This window comes from Pempheris klunzingeri, chromosome 5 (genome assembly GCF_042242105.1).
Source record: "Pempheris klunzingeri isolate RE-2024b chromosome 5, fPemKlu1.hap1, whole genome shotgun sequence".
Classification (NCBI taxonomy): domain Eukaryota; kingdom Metazoa; phylum Chordata; class Actinopteri; order Acropomatiformes; family Pempheridae; genus Pempheris; species Pempheris klunzingeri.
Window position 1 is genome coordinate 26,074,011 of NC_092016.1, and position 11,552 is coordinate 26,085,562.

The 11,552-nt window shown below is 43.1% G+C and overlaps 1 protein-coding gene across 1 annotated transcript; it reads left to right on the forward strand.

Moving 5' to 3' along the window:
* Positions 1-2,990: 2,990 nt before the first annotated feature.
* Positions 2,991-4,367, forward strand: chst6 (carbohydrate sulfotransferase 6). The gene has a single exon (XM_070831366.1). It carries the CDS (start codon positions 2,991-2,993, stop codon positions 4,188-4,190), a length of 1,200 nt encoding a protein of 399 aa, XP_070687467.1. The 3' UTR covers positions 4,191-4,367.
* The last annotated feature ends 7,185 nt before the right edge of the window (positions 4,368-11,552 follow it).

Below are 11,552 nucleotides of genomic sequence, written 5' to 3' on the forward strand. Positions count from 1 at the left end.
AAACTGTCTAGCTGCTGCTCAACCGTAGAAAGTGAACATTGATCAGGAGCTGCTAACGCACTAGACTTTACTTGCCCACCACTGGACGTGGATCTTCATCAGGGATGCACTTAAATGAATGAGATTCATTTTGCACAAAAGTTTATCAGCTGGGTGTGTTATCATCAGCGTAGTAGCACAGAGGGGGACATTGGATCCATATAATCACCAGAAATGCTCTATTAATGCTTTTAAACTTGCAAGAAAACTTTTCAAATGGGCAAATTCAACAGCATTTCTGCTTGTGTGGATGGTAATCTCTCTCCTGTTGGAGCGCCGTCTTGTTTTTGGAGCTGATTCAACTGTTTGGTTCTGCAGGGCTCAGTCGTGCAACGTTAATCCTGGACTGTAATTCAAAGTCACATTAACTTCTTCCTTCTGGGAACACTTTCCAACGCGATCTAGATTGGAAGGAAATAGAGAGTTATTTGAAACTGCCCGGTACCTGGATCCAGTCCCCATGAAACATAGCTGTACCCACTAAGAGGAAACACAGTATGTGGCAGCTCAGGAGGACCAGAAGATTGAGCCAGAAGTCTCACATATCCTAGCTGGAGTTTTGTGAGTTCTTTTCTCGAAATGCTCTCGAAACAGTTGAGAATCCAACATCAAAGGAATTGTAACTCAAAATGTATTTTCATTTGTTTTCAATTTGCTGTAACCCACATTTTAGCCATGAAGTGAGATGATGCAAGTTAAATTTACTGTAATTTGATTAGACGGACCACTCTCTTGGGACAATCAAGCATATTATAAGGATTCCAAAGTAGGGACGAGCCTTATGATGCACTACATAGTCATATTAGCCAGTGAGACATACAGTATGACAAAACATTATTTTGTATTAGTATTTATATCGACAGTACATGGATGGAGTGAATGTTTAAGTATAAAGACGGTACAAGCAATATAAACATAGGAGCTACAAGCTTTTTTGCGACAAAAGTAATTTTAACTTCATGAGAAGTAGAGCTACTTTTTCAACACTGAACAAAATCACGGAGGTGAGAGGATCTGATAAGATGGAACCGTTATGACTGGCCTACTATCACAACAATAGAGGGCTATAAGTCAATGCACGAGTGCAAACTGGATAGTATGTATAATATGTCGTGTGAACAATGCCAGCTATAGATGAAAACTGAGTGATAGGGAGAGAGAGGGACTTAAAGAGAGAGGAGAAGCAATCTGTCATGATGCCTGGTGTGTGCCTCTGTATCCTGAGGGTCTGAAGGTGAGGAGCTCGTGTCAGGGCTTGTTCAATAAGCACAACATATTATGGTACGCTTGCATGGATTGCCTCAGCCAGCAGTGATCTCAGTCTCCCACTGGAAACTTCAGTCCACAATACTGCATCTGTTTTTTCTTTCCTCTCTTTTTCAGAGGCTGGGTCAGACCTGTAGGCGTGGTGGCTGTCCCTGCATTTAATGCAACCCCACAAGACTTTTACTGAGTTTTATCCTCGATTCTCTTTCAGGAGCGTTTCTACTCTGAAACACTTTGGAGAAATACTGACAGTTTCATATGTTTGCCACAAACAGAAGGTTCTAATGAACGGGACAAAGGCCGATAATGCAAAGCATCAGTAGCTCACACTGCACACTGACTATGGAAAGAACATCAAGGCATCAAGAGTGAATTATTCTTACATTTCACACACATATGCCTGTCACCTCTGCACACATCTGCTTCCACATGTGGCACATGTGGACGGAGAGTCAGTACTTTATATTCCCGTAAGTCTCCCAAACTCATCTGTTACAGCAGTCACGTCATAAACTGCAGGGATGACGAACCTTCCCACATGTCAGCACTTTTTTTTCTTACTTAAGTTGCAGTGCCTTGAGCTCTCAGGGCCGCAGTAGAGAATCACCAGAGGCATGGACAGCATTCCATCCTTGCTATCAGCGGTGTGCTCCAACAAATTAAAAAAAAAATCGCCCTCTTCTCTGGGTCGGCGTTGTCGGGGTCGACATCCTTTGTGAGAGATAGTGAGGTGCTGTTGTGTGTGGCGTTGCCGGTGTTTTACTGGTGGCCAGGAAGTGACGGCAGAAATAAACGGTAGAAAAATGGGGCGAATGTGATTCCTCTCTAAGCCGTGTTCTGGTCAGGGAGCGCAGAGGTCGTTGAGCGGGCAGTGGTGTGAAGGCAAAGAAGCTGAATCTGTGGAGACACTCTTTCTGCCTCAGGATGCAGTAAAAGCTCTCAGTGCAGCAAGCCTCATATGTAAAACCAACAAACACTCCACTGTCCCCACTGTGTAGGCTTCACTTCCTTTACTGCTGCTGAAACAGGATTCAGTTCATTCACTTAAGATTCTACTAATCACCTGTAAGGGTCTCCACATCAGACCCCCTCATACACACATGAACTTTTGATATATGACTCCTGGGGCAGGACTGTCCACTTGTTAATTGCCCAGATGATGAATATGATCACTAAATTCAATTTAATTGAAAACTCACGTATGCTTCGGCTCACCAAAAACATTCGCATATTGCTGAGCCTCTCCCAGCTTTACCTTGTGGCGAGGCGCCTTTCGTTCAAAATGAAGATTTTGATTTTGTGGCACCCAGGTGCTTCAACAGCCTTCCTGTAGATATAAGTACAGTCAGCAGAAAGGGTGTCTGAGAACTTGTACGGACAGGCCCTTCATGTTCATGTTATATCTGCTGTCTTCGTTTTTAGTTGGTCATGAGGGTCTCTGATTGTTTTTGACGATACGTTTTTTTTCATTATCTACTGTATTATAACAACAAGAGTTGCTAAAAGGTGATTTGCAATGACAAGTGTTCCCATTTCCCATTCAACATGTTCATTTCTCTCTCTCCCTCTGTCTCCCTCTCCTTCAATTCAACCCTGTCCTTAACCCTCAGCCCTGTCTTTTCTGCAGCATATGAAGAGAAATATCCACATCAAGCACCAGAGACCGTCAGTGATCCGCAGCCATCATGCCCCGCTGCAGAGTGAACCTCAGCACCATGATCTTCCTGGTGATCCTGCAGGGGGCAGCAGTGGTGCTGTTCTGTGGCTGGTATGTCCAGCTCAGTCCCTGCGACTCTGCCCCCTCTAACGGGAAAGTTCACGTTCTGCTGCTGTCATCGTGGCGATCGGGCTCCTCCTTCCTGGGTCAGGTGTTCAGTCAGCACCCATCGGTCTTCTATCTTATGGAGCCCGCTTGGCATGTGTGGACCTCCCTGCAGAAACCCAGCGCGCGGGTTCTCCGGATGGCCGTGAGGGACCTGCTACGGAGCATATTCCAGTGTGACTTCTCGGTGATGGAGGCCTACCTGCCAGAGAACCACAATGTGACCTCCTTGTTTATGTGGAGTCACAGTCGAGCTCTGTGCTCACTGCCGGCCTGTCCTCTCACGCCACGCAACCAGCTCAGCAACCAGACTCTGTGCTTCCAGAAATGTGATTCTACGGACCTGCAGGGGGTGGAGACGGCCTGCAGCTCTTACAGTCACGTGGTGTTAAAAGGAGTGAGATTTTTTGAGCTGGAGTCCCTCTACCCGCTGTTACAGGACCCAAGCCTAGATCTCCGCATCATCCACCTGGTCCGAGACCCTCGGGCTGTCGTGCGATCTAGAGAGGAATCGGCCAAAGCCTTCGTGAATGATGACGCCATCGTCTTGGAGCATAGAGCCAGAAGCATACCAGCAGTGGAGGTGCAGTATCAAGTCATGCAGGAGATCTGCCGTAGCCACGTGCGCATCAACGAAAGGGCCGTCCTGAAGCCCCCTCCATTTCTAAAAGGCCGCTACAAAATGGTTCGCTATGAGGACGTGGTGCGCAACCCACTTGAGGAGATAAATGGCATGTATGAGTTTGCAGGTCTGAAGATGACCACGCAGTTGGCGGAGTGGATCTACAAGGTGACCCATGGAAAAGGCAAAGGCTCCGCCAATGCCTTCCAAATCACGTCGCGAAATGCAGCTCACGTCTCCCAGGCTTGGCGTAGCACGCTGCCTCACAACAAGGTCAAACGCATCCAGGAAGTCTGTAAAGGGGCCATGTCACTGCTCGGGTACAGGACGGTAAACAGCGAAAAAGAACAGAAGAGACTTGACATAGATTTACTAGTGCCGCGGGAACCGTATCAGTTCAGCTGGTTGCCAGCTAAAACAGAGCATCCAAGTAAAAGTTAAAACATGGATGACGTTAACACAAAGAGACTACATTGGACTGAAGTCTGCATTCTTCATAGGCTTCACTGGCTGGAGAAGAGAAGGGTGCATTTGCAAACACAGATATCTCCCTTTTATTTATTTTGTTCCATTTCTTTCCTGTGCACTCCAGTGAACATCCATTAAACTGGTGTAGGTTTATTCATCTTGAGAATGGCATTTATCTCGATTTGCAAATGAACTCTTTGAGACTGAGTGATGAGTGTTACCTGAGGAAACACCGGCACGATGTCCACAGTTAAAGCATCGATGCGTGATAAATACACACCTCACTGTCAGCGGATGGAGATGATTAAAATGTGGCACGACAGCACTGCAGTATTGTATGACAGCACATTTCCTACGGAGACAGATGTACAGGCTAGAAAATACTGTACCTCATACATTTGGAACTGTAACTGGAAAACACAGGACCAGGCAGGCAGAGCAGCTTTTCCCCGAAGCTCTTTAGAAACAGACTGTCTCCTGGGGTCAGGTGTGGCTTTGTGTGTAAAACACACGATCAGTTTCAAGAGTTTATGTTACAAATCAAATCAATTGAAAAATAAGGAAGTTGACAGATAATTACATGGACAAACACAAAGAGGCTTTATTTCTCTAAAACCAGCACTGTGACTTTAACTTTGTGCACACTCTTCCTGCACAAAGTGACTGTGAACGGTGGTGGCAGGTGGTCAGAGCACATTCAGCACTCAGCATGTGTTCATGCAGTACAAGATTCGCTGCAGATTTATAAGTCAGAGAAATTTGTGTGTTTTTGACATTTGGACAGTGATTGTAACTGATGTTTTTTTGGAGCTGTTACCATCAGTCCATGTGTAACAGAGAACTACAATCAATCAATCAATCTTTATTTATATAGCGCCAGTTCACAACAGCGTTATCTCAAGACGCTTTCCATGAAGAGCAGGTCTAGACCAAACTCTTTAATTAGAGAGAGACCCAACGATTCAGGAATTCAACATTAAGGATTCAAGAATCCCCACATGAGCAGCATCAGATATTATATTGAGCAACAGTGGCAGGAAGAACTCCCCTTTAACGGGAAGAAACCTGGAACAGACCGAGGCTCAATGTGGGCGGCTTCTATAGGGGTCCACGTTGGGTGGAGGTTGGACAGTGAACTCCCTCCTTTTGAGTCTGCATATTTTTTACGCTGGGCATCATGCCTGTCCTCTGGAGGCCAGATGAGGAGAGGGGAGTGGGGCCAGGAAACTGCAAAGGGTTGCTCATACATTGATGTACTGAATTTGAAAATTAAAACGAAAGACGAAGACAAAGTAGCCTCCAACTGTGACCAGATACTTCCCTTCTCTCCCAAATTATTTTCAGGTGTCTGCGTGGTCACTGTTGGGGAAACCCTCTCCCTCTGGTTGAAAAGCCCTGCCATTACACTTCTATTTAAGTGTCTAGAAGTTGTACATGTAGTTTTCGCTGCCACTTGAAAGTCCTTCAGTGTAAAGTTTGGTAGTATAGCTCACAGTGCAGGAGCTCAGTCACACATGACTGCTCACAATGTCCATCACCCATTATGTTTACCCAGACGGACCAACTGTAAATATGCTTCATGGCTTACCCCATTTCTTGATTTATGTTCGTTTACAGAAATTGCTTCTTTCTTTTTTTTTATTGGTTGATTAATAACTGATCATACTTGATCTTTCTTCAGAAAAAACTCTGAACGCATCAAGGTACAGTAGTTTCTTTTAAGCATGAGTTTGAGCAATAATTTTGATTTTGCATGTGCAGCAGAAGTTCTCTGATTGAAACAATATCTATTTTCCATTTGTAGCATGTTGTAGAACATAATATTGGCATTTAGTATAAAAGAAATCAAGGTGTATATTTATTTCTTTTTTTTTTTTTTTAGAAATTGAAACCTGCACTAATCAATGTTTTATATTAACAATGGACCAAATGACTACGTGTACGTGTAATAATTACGGATTGGCTGGTGGATATGAAGGCTTTAGCAGTTAAGGAACCAGATGTATTCTGAGGACTTGGTGGGGGAATACATTCACAATCTGGCTTTAAATGCATGCTAAAGTTTCTCCATATTTGCTGGATGTGTCACTCTGTTGTGTTTACAGCTGGTCCAAATCAGTGCAACAGCCGTGCAGAGAAAGCATAATGTTCTTGAGACGCCGCTGGAGCTGTCTCCTGTCTGTCTGTCTGTCTGTCTGTGTTTTTATTTCCAGTTGTGAGTTGCTCTTCTGTTTCTTCATTGCATTGCATTGTCCATGAAAACAGTCAAAAACAAACTAATGTGGTAGACATGCTTACAGCTAACTTAACATTTTAGTGTGAGCTCAGTGTGCGTTCGAATCCCAGATGATGGAGGTATGATAGAGGAACTATAGGAACCAGGGCTGGTTTAGCTTTACAGCAGGTACGCATGGTGCATCTGGATTAGTGCAGCTCATCACAAAATACTCCAATGTCCACAGCATTAGTGTGTCACGCTGCCATTTGATATTTTCTTGCCTTCGCCGGACACATTGAAATCAAATTGTTTCTGCAGCAGCTGATCAGTTTGCAGCTGCTGACACACACTGTATTCAATAAGTAACACTTGCTGTGATGTCAGGTCCCTGCTAAAGTTCAATACTAGACACAAATTCAACATAATACTTGTACTGAGCTGAAAACTTAATTGTCAGTGAGGGTTAATATCACTGAAGAAGAGAGTGTGTTGCTGAGCTCCATGTGTCTGCCCGAGACACACTGGATGGAGCATGAGGAACAGAGTGTTCACTGAGTACACTGTGTTCTCTAAGTGTGTGTGTGTGTGTGTGTGTGTGCACAGAAATGTTTATGATTCTCCAGTGGACAGTGCTAGTCTGATATTCCACCCTATGCATGAATCCATATCTGCTCAGCTCTGTAGTTTTGAAAAGAGAGAGTTGAATAGAACGCTGCACTCTAACAACTTTTAACAGCAGTGTTTGTGGGTAATGGATATAAACCATCACTGAAAGTTTGCCATTTAGCCCAAATTTCATCTGTTTTGTATGGACTTTTTTAATGTGTCTCTCCACCTTTAAGACAATTTTTCCTTTTTATTATCGCTTTGTTTTCATTGTTGAACGGTAATGCAGTGCAGGCATTTCAAACCCATCTGCTCTCACGGCTGCATTACCATGCAACAAGGCTGAAAAATAACAGAACATTATTGCGTTATGTCCAGACTCTGTAAGTTCACATTGATTTGAAATGAACAACAATGGCTGGCCAAGACTTTAAAACCACATGGAGTGCTTTGGAAAATGGATAGCTGTGATGTAAAGTCTCTGATTTGTATTCAAGTGTTCAAAAGCAGCAGTCCCCAGCCCTCTGGGGTTCGGGTACAATCAAGGGGGATTGCAAGATAAACCAGAGAGGTCATGAGATGATTAATGGAATGGGAAAGAAGAAAAAAAACTAGTTCTGCAAAGTTTAGCCACAATGGGACAAGTTGGGATGGTCCTAACTGAGAAGAACACGGCGAGAGACTGAAGAAGATGGAGTTAATGTCAGTGACACTGATGAAGTGCCTGAGCAGATAACATGTGTGTCCCTATGCAATGTGAAAGACATTTAACTGTTTAACTGCATGCCTCTCTGTACTGTTACACTGTGGTTTGTATGAAGAGTCAGCTGACGCTGTTGGTGCCTTATGAACAGTTACACTGACAGACCTGCCATTTTATTCTTGTATTTATCAGAGAACGACTGAAGAAGCAGAAACTATATGGTACTAATGACTGCAATAAATATCTACTTGTAACTTTTGGCTACGCTCATTCTGTTGCCTTTAAATGATTATAGATGTGATTTCACCATGGTTGTAAGAAGAGTTTCTCACCTACATTATTGATGTTTGGGCGCCATCTGTTGGTTGAGTCTCAAAAACTATGAAATAAAGTGATCATTGAATGTCTGTTGGGACTAAAAAGTGACATCAAACTAAAGGTTTTAGTTTTGTATTTCACTAGAATCACCTCACTATTTACAGCATCATCTGAGGTGTCTTTGAATGCCCCACTTCACAGAAATCAACTTTTCTAAACATATTTCAAGTAGAATCAGACATTTATGATCATTATCCTTCAACAGTTTACTGTCTATCATGCTTGTTCTTCCATAAACATCTATGGAATATATTTTATACCTACATACAGTTATCAACATTAGGAAAGGACATGTAAATATATAGTGTATTTAAATATATACACACATGATATGAAGAAAATACACACACATTAGCAGTGGTGGAATATAACAAAGCACCGAAGTATAACACATGCATGTACTTAACTTTGTAATTCTGCTTTATACTTCTACTCCACTAAATTCGAAAATATAATTAGCAGCTGGGGCTCAGAGGTGGAGTGGGTCGTCCATCAATTAAGGAGCTCAGCGGTTTGATTCCTTGTTCCTGGTTGGACACTGAGCCCCAACTTGCTCCTGAAGCAGCCCCAATGTGTGAATGTGTGTGAGAGAACGGTCTCCTCCAGCTTAGAGACCTCCTGTATGAATGAGTGTGTGAATGGGTGAATGAGGATGTGATGTCAAAATTCGAAATGACTTTAAAGGTGCGATGCAAACACAGAACATTTACCATTTAGTTACTTCACTCAACTCCTCAGATTAAAATCTCAAATGATATCATGATTCATAAAAAAGTCTAAAGCGATAATTAGAATAACACAAGCATACATCGTACACAAACCACTGTTTTACACTACAGTTACACTATGACAGGGGTGTCCAAACTACGGCCCGCGGGCCAACTGCGGCCCGTGGTCCAATTTTCATTGGCCCGCAGGAAATTCTAAAAATGTATTGGAATGCGGCCCACACATGGAACCTGCGCTGGACTGTATTGTACTTCTCAGTCTCACCACTAGGTGGAGTAACTATCTTGAACGAGGCAGCTTCTCTATAAAATGAGTAATAGAAGAAGAAATGTGCCACAGGTGACCCAAAATGGCAGAATTAAGGAAACGTAAGAGAGCAAGTGAGTGTAGAAAGTTTCAGACGCGGTGTGCGATGAGAGCACAGCTAATAACTAATGAAGATCACTTCTGCATTACGGAGGAGCTGCTTGATGTTAGCAGTCTAAAGAGCACCACGACGGGTGAGGATGTTTTTGAAGCTGTGCCACATGCAGTTGGCATGATGGGAGTTAAATGGGACAAGCTGTGTGGAGGTGCGACGGATGGAGCTCCAGCTGGGACAGGTGAGCACAAAGGAATCTACGGTGTCTGCCGAGGGGCAAGAAAGTGGAGGTAAGGCTGTTAATTCGAGCACCAGGGCTCTAGCACAGACTATTTCAAGCTTCCCTCTGATGCTGGTGCTGATGGTTGGTATGTTTAGTGGATCTCACTGATCACCTGAACACACTGAACAAGAGCCTACAAGGCAAAGACCAGCTTGTACCACAACTAATAAATGAAAGCCCACTAATGGAAAGGCGTTTTTTTTCTTTCTTGAATCATATTCAGTTATCAAACAGAATTTACCTCCATTTGATTGATTTTGCTAGAGGTGAGACGATATACATCACCTCTAGTGGATTAAAGTTAGCAGTATAGCTCACCTCTAGTGAGTGGCCCAGCCCTTTGGATGTTTTTCTGTATGTGGCCCTCTGGGAAAAAAGTTTGGACACCCCTGCACTATGAGATAGAGACTAGTACACATATATGCCTATACTGCAGTGTTTTTATTGGGTAACATGCACAGACAGACAGGCTCTATACACACTACTATATTTTCTAATATATCTTTTGAATTCAAGAGTTAAGGATTTATTTTCTCAGTGTGTTTGGTGAAATGGCAAAACTCCAGGGCAGTGGCAACACAGCACACGGTCCACTCTCCAGCCAATCAGAATCCTGCATGTTCACTGGTTATAAAATGATTCTGGAACTTGGTGCAATTTTTGTTTCCAGTCCTGGTTCCTTATTTCATTCTAACAAGCTGTGATTATTCAAAATGTATTATTATTCAAAATGTATTATTATTCAAAATGTATTATTATTCAAAATGACTTGGAAGGCATTATACAAATACAGACCATTAACAAATACAGAGCATATATAATTAATAGACAACATTATACTGCTTTACACAATGAATGTGAATCCAGATCTGTGTTTTTTCACTGTATGTCTGGTGTGCTGACCGAGGCTCCTGCAGGTGCAGTTAGTGCTGCTGAAGAGGAAGGATGCGGCAACAAGCTCGCGCAATAAGCCAGTAAAACAGGAAACTGAGCATTTCAAAGTAAAAGTTAGGTTTTTGTCATGGGAGATCTTCTGGATCTTCATGGGATTTTGGCAGCTGCACAAAGCTGATAGTAGACTTAAACATTCAACTTTTCCTGACAATGTTAAAATGTAAACACGTAACCATATCTCTTTAATAATTCTTACCAAGTACAAACCACCATACTTGTCCTATTGTATTCTCTGACACACACACACACACACACACACACACACACACACACACACACACACACACACACACAGTGCACAGGCGCACGGAGAGGCATTATGGTCCTTTTGGCTTTCCATACAGAGCAGTTGGATAATGCGACAGCCAGGAGGATGAGTTCTGCCTCCTCAGCAGATGATTGACATTTTCCTGCAGATCCAATCGTCTCTCTCATTTACTGATACGGTAACAAGCTAAGGGAAGTCATCCAGAATCAGCCAGACCCGGATCGGAAGCGTGGTGGAGTCACTTTCCAAATAAAAGCTCAAAAGGAACAGAATCCGTGCTTTTATGCACCTGATCTTCGGCCTTTGGAAATCATTCCAGGATACTGGGAAAGAATATAAATACTATCATTTATCCTATATATGCACAGATATACATAAAAATATAGAAATATACACAGAAATACACAGAAAACTGAAAATATTGCACTATGGACATGTGGAGCAATACTGGAGTATTAAAGGAGAAACAATATTAGACCCAAATGTTGATTATAGGGGCTGTTAATGGAGGGAAACATTTCAAAGTACATAAAACAGCAATTTGGTTTGGGGTAAACATTTAGGAAAAAACATAATTTTCATTAGCCACACATTTACCTTCTACTGCGATACTTGGCTCAAAAAAGTTGCAACGCGTTGGTTAACAGTGGCTTTATTTTGGAAACCTTAGACCGGAAGTTCGGCCTGTAGTGTGGCTGCTTTGACGGTGTTGTGGTAACGAGGTGCAGCTGCGGTAGTGGATGAGAGGTGGACGCCAAGCGGAGGAAAGGAGAGCGGGCAGGAGGCAGCGGACAGCATAAATGGCCTCGGTGCCCGCGGAGTGAACGATGGGCTC

Excerpts from the sequence above, each read along its gene's own strand:
- chst6 (XM_070831366.1), top strand. The coding sequence starts at position 2,991 with ATGCCCCGCTGCAGAGTGAACCTCAGCACCATGATCTTCCTGGTGATC.